At 35.8% G+C, this 19,995-nt stretch overlaps 1 protein-coding gene across 4 annotated transcripts in view; it reads left to right on the top strand.

Annotated features, from left to right (window-relative positions):
• Window positions 1-19,995, top strand: part of TBC1D5 (TBC1 domain family member 5) — a 551,029-nt gene that overhangs the window by 390,734 nt on the left and 140,300 nt on the right. For all 4 annotated transcript variants that reach the window (XM_023513703.1, XM_023513693.1, XM_023513698.1 and 1 more), the window contains one exon: window positions 19,490-19,632. In XM_023513703.1, the coding sequence (XP_023369471.1) occupies window positions 19,490-19,632 (143 nt within the window). The remainder of the gene's footprint in view (window positions 1-19,489; window positions 19,633-19,995) is intronic.

Raw genomic sequence — 19,995 nt, 5'->3', positions numbered from 1 at the left:
TTGAATTGCCATTTCCTTCTTTGTAAAGACTTGTGAGAGGTGCAAGAGTTTGGACATTTTCAGTTTGTAATGACTATGATTTCCACATACAGAGGGTCTAGTGCACTGGTTCTCAACTTTCCTAATGCCACGACCCTTTAATACAGTTCCTCATATTGTGGTGACCCCCAACCATAAAATTATTTTCATTGCTACTTTATAAGTGTAATTTTGCTACTGTTATGAATCATAATGTAAATATCTGATATGCAGGATATATTTAGGCCACGACCCCTGTGAAAGGGTTGTTTCACCCACAAAGGGGTCACAACCCACAGGTTGAGAACTGCTGGTCCAGTGCCAGGTAAGGTGAAGCAGGCACACTCTGTGTCTCCATCTGCACGCATCTACAAAATCTTATGAGAATGAATGGTATACCATGGAATAGCCATTTGAGGACTGTAGTTAAGTCAATGACAGGACGCATGTTAGAGAAGAATTTGAAGTATCAACAGACTGGCCAGAAGTTTCCGCTTTTTCCTCCTTGACTGTCCCCAGTACAGATGGAACACAGTTCTGCTCTTTAATTAGTTATTTCAGCTTGTTACTTTATGAGTATTTTGTACATGAAAACAATTTTTTTTTTTTTTTTTTGAGACAGAGCCTCAAGCTGTCACCCTGGGTAGAGTGCTGTGGTGTCACAGCTCACAGCAACCTCCAACTCTTTGGCTTAAGCGATTCTCTTGCCTCAGCCTCCCAAGTAGCTGGAACTTAAGGTGCCCACCACAATGCCCAGCTATTTTTTGGTTGTAGTTGTCATTGTTGTTTGGCAGGCCCAGGCTGGATTCGAGCCCACCAGCTTTGGTGTATTTGGCTGGCACCTTAGCCGCTTGAGATACAGGCTTCGAGGCATGAAAACAAATTTTATGCAGGATTCAATACAGTATTTTTTTTGTGTGTGATACCTGTTTATATTTCCATGATAATATGTAATCATTTCTTCTTTACATACTATATTTCTAGTACTCTAGGAAATGAGTACAGTCACAGAGAACTTACGCCATCAGTGATTTACTTCCTTGAATTTAACACTATATTTAATATTATATTAAGCTAGGTTTTAAAAGAATCTCTATTTGCCATTTTTGTTTATGTCAGTGGTTCTCAACCTTCCTAATACTGCAACCGTTTAATACAGTTCCTGTGGGTTGCAAAGGAACTAATACAGTTCCTGTGGGTTACAGTTCCTGCTGGTTTATGTGATTGTTTAAAGTTCAACTGTGTGAACTCATTCACATGTGATTCATTCAAAGTGCCAGTATCTGTAGTCCATACATAGAAGTATTGATTCACTTTAACAGTTTTCTTTATGCTCCTTTGTAGTCATTTTCTTCATCAGCTCCTAATCCCTATCAAACACTGATCTGTTTAGTCTGTCTCTACAGTTTTGCTGTTCCTAGAATATCATATAAATAGAACCATGCAGTATGTAACCTTACATCTGATTTATTTTATTTATGATAAAACATTTAAAGTTCGTTCTCCTTGTTGCCTGTTTTAGTAGCTCATTGTTTCTTACTACTGAGTAGTGTTCCAGTATTTGGATGTACTACAATCTATTTATTCTTTTACCAGTTGAAGGACATTTGAGATTTTCCAGTTTGGGTAATTAGGGATAAAACCACAGTACATGTTTACCTGCAAGTATTTGTGTGAACATATTTCTCTTGGGTAAATCTCAAGAAGACAGATTATTGGGTTGTTTGGTTAAATACACATTTAACTTTGTAAGAAATAGCAAAATGGTTTGCAAATGGTTTCCCAAAATGGCCCTGCTTTTTTCGGTTACCATCAGCAATGTATGAGTATTTCAGTTATTTTGTATCTTTGTCACCACTTGGTTTTGTCATTTCTTAAAAATACATTTTAGTATATATATTGTAGTATTTCATTGTTTTAGTTTGCATTTCTCTACTAATTAACATCTTTAGCAAGAATCAATTGACTGCATATATATGGCTCTATTTCCAAACTTTATTCTGTTCCATTCTCTAGGTATCTTTTACCAGTACTATATCATGTAGTATGAGTCCTACAATTTTGTTTTTCTTTTTAAAATTGTTCTGGTTATTTTCATTCCTTTACTCTTCCATTCTTATTTTTAGAATCTCCCTATTGATTTTGCCAGAAACCATGCTAAGATTTTTTTTTAATATTTCTGATTAATATAAGAACATATACATTGTTCAGATTACATTGTTTTTATTTTTTAAGAAAAGTGGGGGTTTTATTTGAGTTCTTCACCCAGGACATGTGCCATATACCCCTACATTGTACCCGTTAGGGGAGAGCTTACTGAATCCCTTTGCCCCTTCCTCCCTACCCCCTTCTTGAATTTAATTGTGTTTTTTCTCTTGCCAACAAATACGGTATCTTTCCATTTATTTAGGACTTTGTGAGTCTTTTTCTTTTTTATTTTTTTGAGACAGTCTTACTTTGTTACCTCTGGTAGAGTGTGTCATAGGTCACAGCAACCTCAAACTCTTGTGTGCAAGCGATCCTCTTGCCTTGTCCTCCCAAGTAGCAGGGACTACAGGCATCTGCCACAATGCCTGGCTATTTTTTAGAGACAAGGTCTTGCTCTTGCTCAGGCTGGTCTCTTAACTCCTGAGCTCAGGTGATCCACCCACCTCTGCCTCCCAGATTGCTAGGATTACAGGCATGAGCTACCATACCTGGCCCTGTGAATCTTATTTTTCAATGTTTTTTAGCATGCAAATATTACATTTATTTTTTTCTATTTATCCATAAGTAATTCACCTATGTTTTTGGTGCTATTGTAAAGATGCTTTTTTTTTTTTTTTTTTTTGCAGTTTTGGGCCAGGGCTGGGTTTGAACTCGCCACCTCCGGCAAATGGAACCAGTGCCCTACCCTTTGAGCCACAGGCACCAACCCAAGATGCTATTTTTTTTTAATTTTAATTTCTGGTCATTTATCTCTAGTATATAAAAATATAACTAATTATGGTATATTGACCTATCATGTTAAATCCTTTCTAAACTCACTTATTAGTTTTAAGAACCTTTTTTATATATTGTTTGAGATTTTGTCAGCAATTATGTTATCTGCACTTACAATTTTTTTCCTTCCTCTGCAGCCTCCATGCATTTTTATCTATGGTGGGAAATGATTTGCTAATATCTTGTGAAGAATTTTTGTGCTTATATTCATCGTAAATATTAGTCTGGTTTTTCTCATAGTGTTTTTGTTAGATTTGGAGGTCTGTCTTTTTTTTTTTTTTGAGAAAGAATCTCACTTTGTTATCCTGGGTATGGTGCTGTGGCATCACAGCTCACAGCAACCTCCAACGCTTGGGCTTAAGCAGTTCTCTTTCCAGAGAGTCTCGCAGAGAGTCTTCCAGTAGTCTCGCAAGTAGCTGGGACTACATATAGGTACCACACCACAGTGCCTGACTATTTTTTGGTTGTAGTTGTCCTTGTTGTCATTGTTGTTTGGCAGACCCAGGCTGGATTCTAACCTGCCAGCTCCTGTGTATGTGGCTGGCACCCTAGCTACTAAGCTACGAGCCTGAGCCAGATTTGGAGGTCTTTGTAATGCTGGCCTTATAACACGAGTTTTTACATCTCATATTTTCAGAAAGAGTTTGTGATGAACTGATATGTTTATCCTTCCTGAAATGTTTATTTGTGGGTCAAATTTTACTCTTTTTACATGATTTGTAGTTTTTATTGAATGCTATACATTTTGAATGTTATGTTTTTGAGTTTCTGAATTTTGTAGTCTTTCAGCAAAGGAATGTTGTTTACTTTTGGCAAGCTATTAAATTACTTTGGGATCATCTTGTTCTTTTTTTGTTTTTAAACCTCTTAAAAGTATGATTCTATGTTTTTTCTATGCAGGGTCAATTTAAACCTGCTACTAGGGCACGGTGTTTTTAGGGTCTGTGCTAAAATCTCCACATGTACACTAACCTCTCTCCAGTTCCACTGATGGGAAAATCAACATTTCCCAGAACTATGATGTTTTTTCCTTACTTGGCTTTCTAGAGGTTTACCCTTCATAAGTACAACTTAGTATTCAGCAACACTTAAGGAGACCCCATGCAGATTTCTGGAAATTGTTCTTAGTATCCTTTAAAAGTAATATGTCCTGGCCAGATGAGGTGGCTCTTGCCTATAATTATCCTAGCATTTTCGGAGTCTGAGGTGAGAAATCACTTGAGTCCAGAAGTTTGAGACCAGCCTGAGCAATTCAGAGAGACCCTATCTCTACAAAAAATAGAAAAATCAGGTGGGCATGGTGTCACACCCTAGCTACTCTGGAAGTGTGGTGAGAGGATCACGTGAGCATTTCTAGAAAATAAGAAGTTTGTGAGTGCAATGAGTTCTGATGATGCCACTGGAGTCTAGCTTGAGCAACAGAGTGAGACCCTACCTCAGAAAAGTAAAGTATGTCCTGCACACTCTCCTCAGCTTCTGTCTTCCTGGCTCTGTAAAACCAATGCATTTCCCTTTTGATTTCTCTTTCCTATTCTGTGGTCTCAAAAGTGCTTCCCGCTATTATAGAAAGCCAGTCATCATTTGAAATTTCCCCTTTTGTAACATATGCATTTATATGCATGTTTTCCCCTTATGTCAGAGGTCACAGTTCTATGCAGTTCATCTTCTAATGTCTGCGTATTTATATGCTTAGTCCAGTTTCCCAGCTGTTTGTAGTGTGAGAGCATGTGCAATACAGTTATTATATCATGGCCCATGGGGAAGTTGGATCTGTTTTTATTATTAAAAAATAAAATAAAGTCAGCCCTATTCTGTTACCAAAAAACACCCCAAAAACAAAAGAAACTGAAAAAGATTGAAAATGAAACAGTTTGCACAGGTATATCAGGAAAAGCAAATGAAAGTGAAGGTCTATATAATGATCTTCATATCACACAAAGTGAATTTAAGACAAAGAGCATTGAATGGGATAAATGAGAATAATTTATAGTCAAAAAGTTAACAATTCACAGTGAAGATCTTCTTTAGTCATTGTACACTTCTCCACTGCCAATAATAGCAGAACTTATAACATAACAGCTATAGGAAAGATAAGAAGAAATAAATAGAATGCAATAGTACTAAGTGACTTGTACCTCTCCTAATTCATGGTAAAATCTTTGGTAACTTTCACAAAGTAGAAATGGTGCAGGTGCCATTGTGACAACAAAACTTAAAATTAATTTCTATTTTCTAAAAATAGAAAACTCCCAAGGACTGCCTATCACAGAAAATTTTAAAACTCTGGCTCAGCACCTGTAGCACAGTGGTTACGGCACCAGCCACATACACCAAGGGTGGCATGTTCGAACTCGGCCCAGGCCAACTAAAACAACTGCAACAAAAAAGAAAAATAGCCGGGCGTTGTGGCAGGTGCCTGTAGTCCCAGCTACTTGGGAGGCTAAGGCAAAACAGTTGCTTAAGCCCAAGAGTTTGAGGTTGCTGTGGGCTGTGACACTACAGCACTCTACTGAGGGCATCATAGTGAGACTCTTTCTCAGAAAAAAAACTCTTTTTGCTCTTCTACTAAAAGTAAATCAAAACTGAAATTGCAAAATTTCTAGAAAATAATGATAAAGTATATTGAACAGAACCTATTGGTTTTGACTAAATTAGTCCATTTAGAAATTCTTAGCCTTATACTCTTTAATTACTAAACAAAAATATAAATTAAACATTCATCTTGAGTCATGAGGACAATAACGGCAAAATAAATACAAAGAAAAAAGGAGTTAAATCTAAGTAGTTATGAATTTATACCAAAATTTAAACAATAGAAATAATTCTTCAAGAAACTTTTTCTTTTGGAGCAAAAAAATAATAAAAATTACTACATAGGTCATATAGTTTAAAATAAAATATGCATGCAAAATTAAAAATAAATTTAAAAATATCTTTTAAAACTGTACATTTAAGTATAGTCAGTAATAATTCACATTTAAGTTGGTTTATGTTCTGGGATAAAAGAGTCATTTGCTCCACCCGCTGATAATGTGTTATAAAGATACGGTAATTATAACAACTTGGATCGGGCCTATAATTAGACTCATAGGTAAAATAAAATAGATATTCTGAAATCTACCCTCAATAACATAGAGATTTAATAATATGGACTAATAAAGTCGAATTTCAATTCATTTGGGAAATGATGGATTATTCAGTAATACAGTTTTGAGAACTAACTAGTCATTTATTAAATCATAAAACTGTGTCTCTATTTTTGCACCAAGTAAATACCAGATAGATCAATGATACAAACAAAACTGTAACAAAATTATTATTGTTATATTCTTAGATGTGGAATTTACAAACTCATAAACCGTAAAGAAAAAGTTTGTTAAATCTGTATTATAATAAAGTATTTATCTGGGAAAAGATAGAAGCTCCATGTAGCTGGAAAAATTAGGAATCACTAAAACTTGCTGGTAGCTTTCTGGCACAATACTATATCACTATATCATTATATCCTTTTTTTTTTAAAGACAGGGTCTGTCTTTGTTGCCTAGGCATGTGAGTGTTATCATAATCACAGCAACCTCAAACTCCTGGGCTTAAATGATCCTCCTGCCTTAGCTTCCTGAATAACTGGGACTACAGGTGCATATAAGAGACCTGGTTATATATTATGGAATACTACTCAGCCATAAAAAAGGATGAAATACTGTCTTTCACAGCAACTTAAATGGAATTGGATGCTGTTATCCTATGTGAAATAAGACAGGAATGGAAAACCAAATACTGCATGTTCTCACTTTTAAGTGGAAACTAAGCTACATGTACACAGAGGTATACGGAATGGTTCAGTGGCTGTTGGACACTCACGGGGGAAGGTTGGAAGGAGGTGAGAGGAAAAAACTACCTATCGTGTGTAGAGTCAGGGTACACTAAAAGCCTAGATACCATCACTACATATTTCATCTATGTAATCAGAAACTATTTGTGCCCCTATATCCATTGAAATATGTATTTTTAAAATGCTGGTAGAAAAAAATTCAGGGAGAAGAAAAATAATACACGGCAGAAATTTGAATTTATATAAGGAAAAAATCAGAACACGAGAAAGAATAAATCAAGGCCAAAAGAAAGAAAAATATATAGATTTTTCAGCCTTGTCCAGAGTTTCTGATTTAGTAAATAGGGGGTGAACAGGGTGCAAGAGTTTGCTTTTTGAACATATTTTTAGGTGATGCTGATCATGCTGTTTTGGAGGCAGTACTTTGAAGACCACTTCTTTATGGGTTTTCCCAAATCCTACCCCCCTACTTTGTGAGATTACTCACAAAATAGATTATTCTTTGCCATCAAAGGTCCTAAATCAAACTAAAGTATTGTAGTAACATAAGGTAAGCACATTGCTTCTTCCCAGGATATAAGCACAAAGACCTATGCAGTGATGATAATAAGTGCAATATCACTTGTCATAACAAAGGAAGAAATCTAAATGTAAAAGGACTAGTTGCATCGTGATACATCAACTCAGTGGAATACTATACAACCGTTAAAAAGAACAAAGAATTTTTATACACACTGATATGGAATGATCTCTATCTTAACAATCATGTTAAATTTAAAAATACATGCTCCCAGGGGTGGCGCCTGTGGCTCAAAAGGGTAGGGCGCTGGCCCCATATGCTGGAGGTAGCAGGTTCAAACCCAGCCCCAGCCAAAAAAAGAAATACATGCTTCCATTTATGGTTTTTAAAAGGTATGTGCAAGCATAAAAATGTCTCTATGTTATGGAAGAACACTGGCTGCCCTTGAGAAGTTAGATTTCATTGGTGGGGAAGGGATCTGAGATGAAGAAGAAAATTGCTCCTTGTAGTATGTTCTGTTGGGCTTTAAAATTCCTTTTCACCATTTGCAAAAAAAAAAAAAAAAGTCCTAGATTAACAAAATAATAGCATATAGTTTTCATTTTAATTCACAGAGAATAAAAAAACTAAGGAAGTGAAAAAAATGTGAAACTGTGGTCAAAGAGCAGTGCCTCAGACTGTGAGATCACGGATTTGGAGTGTAGCAGCACTAGGACTCAGCCGTAGTAACGGGTAGTTGATGTGGAAAGGAAATGCATGTGTTGATGAAAATAAATTTAAAATATTTTATGTGATGGTTCTTCTGCTTCATATTTGGGTTGGTTTACGAGCAGATTAATTTATGAACATATTATATACCATCATGCCCTCAGTAAACTAAACTTCACTGAGTTTCTGTTCTCTCCGTTAGCCCAATATACAATTTTAGACTGCGTAAGTCTTTCTAAAATCAGCTTACCAAAAGGGGCAATTTACTTTTCTTTGTAAGTTCTTGGTTCTTTATAGTTTCCTTAATGAGATTCCTTGAAAGGAAGCACTCTCAATCTTATAGGGTCCTATAGCTGTAATTACCACTGTATTTTAACTGGGGTACTCATGAAATTGCAGATTGTGATTTATCAATATGAGTCCTTCAGAAAACTATTTCTTCTGTTCAGAAAACCTCGTTACCACATAGATGACATAGCAATAGAAGATACTATGCATTCTGAATCCTGTGAATCTCCACACTGATGATGAAAAGTGATTTTTAATACATATCAAATTAGATATCCTTTAGGAATTAAAGAAGAGTATAAAAGAACAAAAAGTGCACTGAGCCAGGAGTTACAGTATCATTGTATAATCTTTGTTAGAGTCTATCTTTGAATGAGGCGTGACCTCAGGCTGTGCCATGTTCCTCTATTGATGATTTTATAAAATGCCTGTTTCCACCCTGCTTGTTTGGATCAGTGATTATGAACGGGGTGGGGGGGGGTGTAAAGCAAAGAGATCACCTTGTATCTCTGAAACATGTGGAGTTTTTCCCCAGGTAATTCTAATTCATCCCCAAGACCACATGCTTTTCGAGAATTGAGGCTTATTTAAAGACTAAATTTGGTAGTACTTTCAGAAATCAGAAAAGTCATGTTAATGCATGGTATTTGCTATTATCAGAAATGGTGTGTGATTATTTTTAAATATTGAGTTAGAATCTTCCATGCATTAAAAAATACATATTTTCCTTGGTTAGCATATATTTATCCTCTTTTAAAAAATTATGTACACAACATATAGTTGATCATAAAGTTGTTTGGATATGAAATTTAGCTATCAGCTAGGGATAAAATGGAGCAGTTAAACCCCTCTTTAATTCTTTTCTTTCTTTTTAGCATCCATAGAAGGGAAAAGTAATTCGTGAGAATTTGAGTTGGACTTTAAAATTCTAACTAAACCCATATACCTAAGCAATAAATGTGGTGGGGTGGACGGCCCTTTGTCCTCACTAGCTCCTTCAGAGTTTCCTTTTTCCCTCCCTGTCTATCTTTCCCTGCCCCCTTGTGAGCCCCATGAAGATATATTCAGCTCTAGATTATCTGCATTAATGGATAGGAACGAGGGCATATATGATCCCAAATGGTGGATAATCCAAAAACCATTAATACTTGGCTTCGAAATGTATTTAGTACTGTTTTAAATTGTTTTTACCTTCCTAATTATATTTTGCTAATGTTGCCATTAGTTCACATTCCCTGAACATACCCTGGTTGATCAAGGGACTTAGTGTGGAGGGGGCACAAGAAAAATGCATAGCAACTGTGAGAAGACAGATTGATAGGATTATTATTGAATTAAAATTTTATTTTGAATAATTTCCATGTTAGTGATTGAGAGTTGTCAACATAGCGTGCATTCTACAGCCTCACACAGTATCTACCACACAAATGATGCTCAGGAAATATTTGTTAAATGAAGATTCTCGGTGTTTTTTATAGTAGTCTCACTTATGATCAGATCAAGATTGGCATGAGCCAGGAGAAGTCAGTGAAGAATGTTCACCTCCCCCAGCTCAGTGCTGCTGAGTATTGCCAAGTCATGGACATTTTCTCTATACAGTGCTCCTTTACAGACTGTTAGAATAGCTCCTCACTAGCAAGGACTTAACCAGAGGATCTTCTTCTTTTTTTTTTTTTGAGATAGAGTCTCACTTTGTTACCCCAGCAGAATGCTATGGCATCATAGCTCACAACAACTTCAGACTCTTAGGCTTAAGCAATTCTCTTGCCTCAGCCTTTGAGTAGCTGGGATTAGTCGCTCCCACCTCAGTGCCTGGCTGTTGTTTTAGAGCCAGAGTGTTGCTCTAGCTCAGGCTGGTCTCAGACTCGTGAGCACAAGCAATCTGCCTGCCTTGGGCTCTCAGAGTGCTGGGATTACAGGTGTGAGCCGCCATGCCCAGCCTTGGGACCCTTTTAAAAAGAAGATACAGTAGAATCTAATTTTTCATGGTAATGTAAGCATGCCTTCTCAATTAAGGGTCTCTGAATTAGCTAATCTCCTGAAATGGTTTGCATGTGAGTAGGTGTGATATGCTCACCTACTAGGGGATGAGTGTGTATATTTTTCAGGAGAGAGGTTTCATAAATTTGATTAAATTCTCAAAAGGGTCCATACTCCTCTCTGTTGATATAGAGAATTGAAGTATCACTATTTTATACTCTTCATGAATTTTTTTAAAGAAAGAAACATGGCCAGTGCCTCTCAAACTTGTCGAATTTGGACTTTTGAACTGTCAGGGAATGTAGTTTTGTGAATTTCTTTAACTGTAGCTAGTTCCAAGCTGGGGCAGGCATACTGAGAAGCCAGGGGTCTGCACTGAAAGACTGATATGCAAATGACAATGGCCAGGCCATACGAGACAGTAAAAGTCTGAATCACATAAGAAACTACAGTCTTTGTAGCAATTATCCAAGGAAGCCAAACAACAACCTCTAAAGAAAAGTTACCTAAACAGTCAGGAGTTGGTCATTAACTGCCTGCTTCCCTATTTTTGCCCTACTTCCAACACTGGACCAGCCAGAGAAAGGCAAATATGTTTCTCAAATCAATCATGTATGCTCCACTTCTGGTTAGCCTGTCACCATGCCCACAGCCTCCAATGAAGCATACCTGAAGCCTATCTTTTTTTTTTTCACTATTTAAAGATTTCTCATTCTCCTGTCTGCCTTTGATTCTCTTCCAGACAATACCTTTGCTATAGCAAGCTCTGAATAAATAGCCTCTGATTATTCTCATTTGAGCAATCTTTATTTATTTCCACCATGCACTGAGATTTGAAAGTGTCCAGGAAAACTCCCTGGGACTTTCTCTTCCACCAGGACTAGATGGAACTGAAAGTAGTACCCATGGAAGAATATCTGCTAGAGTTTAGCTCTTTATTCCTTTAGGAATAGTATTATTGTTGTTGTTGTTGTTGTTGTTGTTGGAGTTGTTTAGCTGTTGTTTAGCTGGCTTGGGCCGGGTTCGAACCCACCACCTTCAGTGTATGTGGCTGGGGCCATAACCACTGTGCTACGGGTGCTGAGCCAGGAATAGCATTATTAATACAGATTTTATTTTAGGGACAGTCAGATCCGTCTGAGTGAGTTAAAAGTGAAAAACATTATGGTGAGAATGACTTACTATTAAGACAGAATAGATGAACACCAAATAGATGACCATTTAGTCAGGCTGCCAATATCAAAAGGACTTTTACATGGAGAGGGGAGAATACCCTGTATTGGGTCCTGGAGGTTAGGTATCCTCTCAACTTTCTCACCCTCACATCTATACCTTCCTTTTAATTAGTTAGGTAGAATATTAAGAGAAATTTGGCTAATATGCCTGTATCCCAGTCTTTAAATATGTGGTGGCCACTGGCTCAATGACTAGACATGTTGAGTAAACTAATTTGAAGATATAAGTCAGGAGTAATCTAAGAAGATGTGGACAGAAAGCAGAACTCACATTATAGTTCTTATTGTCTGTTATCCCCACCAGCAGCATCAGTATTTCCTAGGACCTAGTTTCAAATACAAATTCTCACTAGATACAGTGGCATATGCCTGTAGACCCAGCTACTTGGAAGACTAAAGCAGGAGGATCACTTGAGCTCAGGAATTTGAGTTCACCTGGGCAGCATAGTAAGACCCCATCTCTTAACAAAATAATAAATGATCAGGCTCCACCCAAATCTTTGGTGTCATAAAACTCTGGGGGTGAGTTCTAGCAACCTGTATATTAATAAGCCCTCCCAGCAATTGAAGCATGCTAAAGTTTAAGATCATTCCTCTAATTGGAAGAGCCTTCTGATAATTTGTTTTCTTTCTCTCTCTCATGGAGTAACATTTTACATGAATGCATGATGGATTTTAGGAGCCCTGGCAACAGGAACCAAAATATGGGCAAGAAACAGGGACCTATAACCCATTACCATGCCTCTTAAAACCTTAATGTACATGCAGATTACCTAAAGGTCTTGTAAAAAAGTATATTCTAATCTAGAACTATATTGGTGGCCTGCAAGGCCACAAGTCTAACAAGCTCCCGGATGGTAGTGCTAGTCCTAGGATTACACTTTGAGTAGCAAGGTCATGCCCTGGGTGAGGAGCATTTGAGATATGGGCATGCAGTCAGCCAGCTTTTAGGAAATGAAAAGGAAAGCTTCAGTAGAGGTTAGGAGGTCTTGTGCAATTCCTATGTAGATCTCTTATGACTTACTATTTAGAATGTGTATTCAGGGCTCTTCAGAGAGAGGAGAGAAATCCAGGGGAAAGTCTGGAGAGCAGCTAGGAAGCCTGTGAGGGATCTAGCATGTAGGCCCAAGATCAAGAAGACCCCTGTTTGAAAAAACCCAATCTGGGAGAAAGATTCATATTAATTTAATAAACATATATACACTATGCCTAATACCTGGAGGAACTTATGATCTGCTGGAGAAAGGAGATAAAACAAATCAAACTATCAGTAACTTCGTGTTTAGTTTGGATTTGTTTATTGGTGTCTTTTTCTCTGGAAAATGTAACTGGGCAACAGTGACACTGATAAATATGGAACCATTAGGGCTGTGTAAAGTGGTACCCAAGCCTCATGGCTGCCAGACGGGGTCAAATACCTTGTGGGATATAAAAGAAGAGAAGGAAGAGAAAGCCAGTGAGGACTAACCCCAGAAAGTTCTTGAAGCTACAGGTTACAACTAAGAGGTCAAGGCAATCAGGTATCCCCCATGCCCTTTAGGAGTAGGTTCCATCTGACTTTCTTGATACTTATGACCAACAAGCCTATGGATTTTGGCCTACCCTGTGAGTGACAAGAATTCTATTTCCAACATCATTGTTGGAGGTGAGATTGGCTGCTTATGGAAAGATAATGTTTATGGTTTTACTTTCACCCCTGAATTGATCCTGATATTTCTCAGGTTAACACTGTACCTCATGTCAGTTCTTTTAACAATGTATATAAATATATTAGGAAATTTACACACAGGAAGTTAAAAAGTGTTATTTAGTGTGGTTGAGATTATATGGATATTTGAAATAGACTGTGATAGTTTCAAAAATAAAGTCACACAAGTTTTATTTTTTTAAGTGAATTTCAGATTAGAGAGGATAGGAGCAATTATTTTTAGAAAATCTCTATATGCTGTTTTAGAAAAATTTCTTTGATGATAACTTCCTTTTCTGAAGGTAGAAATAATAGAGTGGTCTATTTACAGACTTTTAGAAAGAAAAATTGTATGTGGTAAGAATAAAACCAGTGTTCAAGGAGGCTAAAATTAATTTTTCCAACATGACCACCAATTGTACATTAATTCTTTGTATTTATTCATACACTACAGTAGCTTCTGAGTAATTTTCTTAAGGAGGTACCTAATAACGCACCTGTAGTGGAGCCCAAGTAAGTGATGAGTACAGAGGATATTTCTTAGAAACTTTTATTCCCACAGTCCTCTCCACTCAGGGGTAAGATTCCAACTGCTCCCTAGTTGGGATAGACAAAACAATTCTCAGAGATGTATTCTTTTCATACAACCATAGCTATCTAGGACTGTCTCTGTCTTCCATTAGGTATATTTGAATTTACTGGTAAATCATACATGTTAAAGATGGCTCAGTGTTTGGAACACTGATCGTAATACAGATCGCAAGCAGACTTCTAGAAGAGGGGAGTGTGTGAAAATGTTCAAGCCTCAGAACATACTATGGTCATTTTCTATGCCCAACATTTTTATGAGCTTCTTTTATCTCTGGAAAAACATAGATATACAAGGCTTTGCTTTCCATTCAGACTATATTTGCAAAGGGCATATTACAGTTGTTCTGACAAACCAGCTTCGAACACTTGCCAGGGAGAATAAATTACAGAAGGAATGGTGGATAATTATTAGGAACTTATTTTTGGAATAAGAAACCTTCCTTAATAAAGGGCTATGTACTGCCCTCTGAAAGGAACGGAGAATTTTTCCCAAAGTCAAAAATACACTTTTGGCAGTTCACATACTAACTTAACTGTGAGGAATAAGTTAGGTTAACATATGTTCCCAAATTCAAGCTGAGTTCAACCCATGGATTACAAGGAACACTTAGAAAGCAAAGTTAAATTCTTTCAACACAGTAATTGATTCAAAGTTTTTGATCTTTCTGTTTTTGAAGCCAAGTTTGATGGGCTTGAAAGATTCAAATATTTCTGTAAGGCACACAGATTCCAAATATTTGTTAAGAAGATGTAATTGAAATAGTCGACTAAAAAATTTACTAAATGGGCTGAGCATCTTCCAGTAAGTATAGTCTTCAGAGCTCTCAGAAGACTAATAAGTTTGATACTGAAACAAAATTATTTATTTTGCCTTTATTCTCTAAAAAACTAAGAACTAAGGATGAAATTCCCTTGTGACCCTAATTATCATAACTGCAATGTTTACTTGTAATTTTTAAGATTAGATTCAATATAAAGGAAAACTCAGGGTAAATGAATTTCAAAGAACTAAGTAAAAAGAAACCCAACAGAAGAAGAGCCCAACCAGAGGTGAACACTTCTCGCTTGCTTTTGTTTCATGATCACAGCTTACCCCCTCTCCAAACCTTGGCCTTAAGAAATTCTCTTAGCTTCCCCAAATGCTGGGGTTACGGACTTCAGCAGTAGTAGCATCTGGCCATGCTTTTGTTTTCTCAAGTACAGAATTTGAATTCTGTGTTTTTTCTATACCATGCATGGATTCTTTTCTTCTCTTTTTTTTCTTTCTTTTTTTTTTTTTGAGACAGAGTGTTGCTTTGTTACCCTCAGTAGAGTGCTGTGGCATCATAGCTCACAGCAACCTCAAACTCTTGGGCTCAAGCGATTCTCTTGCCTCAGCCTCCCAAGTAGCTGAGGGACTACAGGTGCCCGCCATAACACCCAGCTATTTTTAGAGATGAGGTTTTGCTCTGGCTCAGGCTGGTCTCGAACCTGTGAGCTCAGGCAATCTACCCACCTGGGCCTCCCACAGTGCTAATATTACAGGTGTGCCCAGCCCTCAAGCATGGATTCTTTAAAAATTTATTATTAACTGAAAAACACGAATGAACAGGAGAGCAAAACACAAAATTAATATCAAGGAAGAATAATCTAACATTGCTCTTTTGTGTTCCAGAATGCTTACCCAGTACTATCATTTCATGATCACAGGTTACTTAGGTTACTTGAGATAACCTTGTAATGTTTGTTAAATTAAATTGAGTATAGCTTTTCTATATTACTTACTCTGGTAAGGCTACCATATCTATGTCATACTAAAGGGCTATTAACAGAAAAGAAAAAAGTAAATGAAGATCTAGTATTTAATTTTCTTTATTCATATATTTACTGTAACCCACTACAGCCATATTGAATTAAGGCTATGTTTATTTAAACCTCAGTCAAATTGGTCATGTTTATAATCTGATTGGTAAAAATGAATTTCTCTTGGGTGTTTCCATGGGTCATTCACCAAGCAATAACAACAGCACTGGTTACTGATCCCCTGGGAATAGCAGCTTAATTACACAGAAATTTGAAATCGAGAATAGTGGTACAAGTGCAAACATAGAAACTTGTCCTGTCTTTTGGGTGGTTTATTATTAAATTTAATACCTCAGATAGTCTTTTTTGTTTGTGCAGATTTTAATTACTAAGTAGGTCTGGTAAAATATGAATTATTGTATTATCACAAGTGATAAAATGTATATGGTTATGAGAATTGCAGTCTGCAGGTGTAACATACATAAAACAAGATGAATAGTATCAAGCAATTAAACTGAAACTATCTTTAAGGAGAAGAGGTTTAATGCTACTCTTAAGTGTAACTTAAACTCTCACTAAATATTTTTAACTGCAATAAAAGCCTGTTAATTGTAGGAGTGACTTCTTTATAAGACCTCAGTTTTTAGAGTTTTTCCTTACTAAGAATGTAAAAGCTTACTGAAGTAATTTCTATTAGTAACTCATTCCATAAAGAGCTGAATTTTTCCTTGGCTTTTGAGCTCAATGAAGAAAGCCCAAAATAGCACAAGAAATTTTGTGTGTTGTGAATATATGTATGAACTCAATCCAATTGGGATAAAAATGATTAAATTATTGATAAGGTAAGGTCATCATTGGTCTCAAAGTATAGTCATATGGTTCTTCTTATATTTTGAGAATTTGTCCTTAATGTTCTTATAATTGTGTATAAAATAGAAGAAATCATATTTCATTTTAATATCCTTGCATGTATCATTTATTACACCTTATGTAAAAGAAACATGCTAAATATCGAATAATAATTTTTTCTTAAGTGTTTCTGGGCTTTTTTCTACTTTCTGAAGTATTTTTATGCCACTACTGACAAAATTAATGCCTGCACTTCCAATTTAGCTAGACTTTTACTTCTCAGTATCGTGACAAGTGACTTTACAGTGTGGTTAACAAAATTTTGATAAATACACGAAACACTTAACAAAGAGTGTAGAGCACTTTACAAAGAAATTTCTAGACACCCACACACACACACACACACACTGCCCTGTGAACTCACATACAGACACAGAATTTGGTCCTTAGCCTGGAATTATTTAGTAGTTTATTTAGGAAGGGTAAAACTTAAAGTATAAGCAATGTGAAACATTTATAAAGTAGCACGTCATAGATTACACATTAAACATTAAAGTACTGAAGACTTGCATTCTGTGTAGTTTTGAAGATGTTAAATACGTGAACAATTTGACACAGCAAAATGAAGAAAAATTTTCCTCAATGTAGATTACTAGAGGTTTCCAATTCCCCTTCTGAAGGAGCTGCAGTACAGATTGTTGCATGTATACCTGTGAGGTCATTTCTGAAGCTAACACAACCTTAATCAGCAGGAAGGTTGCAAAAGAAGATGGTGCAATAACTGGGCATTTTGCTCTAGAAATAAAATATGGATATGGATTATTTCTAAGAAATAGGCTACTTGGTGGGTTTTCTGGTTTGGGCTCTTTAAGTACTATCTATGATGATGCTGAAGACGTGATTTCTCATAAGTAAATCACAGGAATTTGAACTATATGGATGGAGGGGAAAAATAGTATTTTATTCCTATCTTCAGTTATATATATTATTAACTTTCACCTGTTTGATTCATTGATGGATTTTCCTTCCAGTTCTGTCAGTTGAATCACTATGAATAACCACATTCCAAATGCTGTGGTCATTTAAGAATGCAGAACTGTATATCAATTAAAGATCCATTGAACAGGTAGCCAGCATGGTTTGATTCATGTACTTTTTTGCTTTTTCCGTCTCTGGCTCCTGGACAGTCTTTGCGGGACCAATTAATTCCTTGGACTTAAGAATTACAACCTATTTAATTTATAGATATTTTTGTACTTCTATGAATAGTAACTCTTAGCATTTGTAATTTGAAACAAGTGGAGGGATGTGGAGAAGTAGACAATAACATGCATTTTGTGTTAATGAACCCTCAGTGTAGCAGTGAAGTAAAAATTAGAAAGGAGATTAAAAATTATGGAAGATATTGTAACTTTTTTAAAAGATAAATGTTATGTAGGTATTTAAATTTTTCTGAAAAACTGAGGAATCGATGTAGTTTAAAATACAATCTAATTTTCTTCTGTTGGTTAATTTGATAATAGGCATAAAAGAACTTAAGTATTCGACCACATGGTTCCTAATAAACTGTGATACATATTTGCGATTATACAGCTTTGATTCCTCAAATGTATTACTCCCTTAGGAAGTATTGAGGTTTTTTAAAAAAATTTTTTGCCTCACTTTAACCCCACAGATGGTTATATTTGGTTTCAAATTTTACAAAGACGTACCATCTCTTAACTAATTATTAAAGAATTTCTTCTGTTCTTTACTCCATGATGGTACTAGAAATTTATAATTTTTAATTTTTTGTTATGTGCCAGAATCACATAGAATTCTAGCTGATGTGAATCACATAGATTCCTAGCTTTTCTTAGGAAAAGGCTTATTTAAAGAAATTGTGTAGCCGTATCATATAAAATTAGAAGTAAATGGATAAAAACATCAAACCTAATTTTTTTCTGTTAAGAATTAGATGTAAATAGCTTAGTTAGTCTTAGCATTCATCAATCTAAAGTGTCACTATTTATGAAATAAAATTACATATACATACATTGTTTAGTATTCTTATTAGCTGTTTATGTCTGCTTTGTGGCATAGATACTCATTTTCCAGGCCATATTAGTAAACATGAAATGCACTTCTAGAAAGAGAGCATCACTGATGAAGTATGTCTAATCTAAAGCTAAAAAATTAAGTATGACTATATGTTTCATTTAAAATAACTATCATGCTTCCCAGCTACTCGGGAGGCTGAGGCAAGAGAATCGCCTAAACCAAGGAGTTGGAGGTTGCTGTGAGCTGTGTGACACCACAGCACTCTACCGAGGGCGATAAAATGAGACTCTGTTTCTATAAAAAATAAATAAATAAATGACTATCATGCTTGACCACACATATAGATATCTACTGAGGTTTTTGCCCATTAAATTTTAGTGAATTATTTTAAATAGGAGTGAAATGTGAAAATGTAGTTTTCAAAATCTGTCTGTACTATTAATACATATTTGTCATATAAACATATGCAAAGGCTAGTTTAACAGCAGCAACAAAATTTGCTAGGTGTAGAATATAAATGTCTTAACACAGAAAATGCCGTGAAGGCTATGTTGACCAGTTTGATGAAAGCATTTCAGATTGTGTGTAAAACAGCACATTGTACCCCATGGTTATATTAATATACACAGCTATGATTTAATAAAAAAAAAAAAGTAGAGATCGTGTTATTTTTGAAAATTATATTTTTAACTCATAATCTTACCTGTGAGACAAGTACCAGACTACTTCACATTTTCTATTTACTTTTTGAAGATTTTTGATTTCTGTGAAATGTGAAAGATTTCAAGCCTAATGCTTCTATGCATTTGTGAATAAAGTTTGATGACTATGGGCTATATTTTTGGTGTATAGCATTTGCTCACTTGTGCTCATTTAATAAACACTAAATTTTTTTCACAGTTACTTGAGAAAATGATCACTCTTCATATTACTCTGAAAAGTACTGTTTTCTGAGGTTTTGTTTCGTTTCTTTCCAGACGATGGGTACGGCTGCTGTTTGGACGAGAGTTCCCCCTTCAGGATCTTCTGGTAGTCTGGGATGCCTTGTTTGCAGACGGCCTCAGCCTGAGTTTAGTCGATTATATCTTCATAGCCATGTTACTGTACATCCGAGATGCTTGTGAGTGTTAATGACCTTGCCTACATTTGACTAGGTAGTCTTGATCTTTAAAAATGTTTTTCCTTTCAAATATACTTTATATTTTATTGTCTAATTTACATATACTTAAATTTTTATAGTAGATAATATATTGAAATTTCAAAGGAACATAACGAAACATCTTGTTAACCATATACATATTGGGAGATGTGGGTGATTTTATCCTGAGAAATTTGGAATATTCTTCAGACCCATTTTTCTAAAGACTTCACTCCTGCTTTAATCTCCTCATTGCACAAATTTGTGAAATGCATATATAAAAGCCAGTATTTTAGATATGTTTAGAGCTCCACCTTCTGACAGGTAGGGAGTAGTCAAGGATAT

The sequence above is a fragment of the Otolemur garnettii genome, unplaced genomic scaffold, assembly GCF_000181295.1.
Source record: "Otolemur garnettii isolate 467f Iridium unplaced genomic scaffold, OtoGar3 scaffold00002, whole genome shotgun sequence".
NCBI classification, from domain to species: Eukaryota; Metazoa; Chordata; class Mammalia; order Primates; family Galagidae; genus Otolemur; species Otolemur garnettii.
Note: the sequence above shows the minus strand (reverse complement) of the source record. Positions and strands in the feature narration are given on the sequence as shown.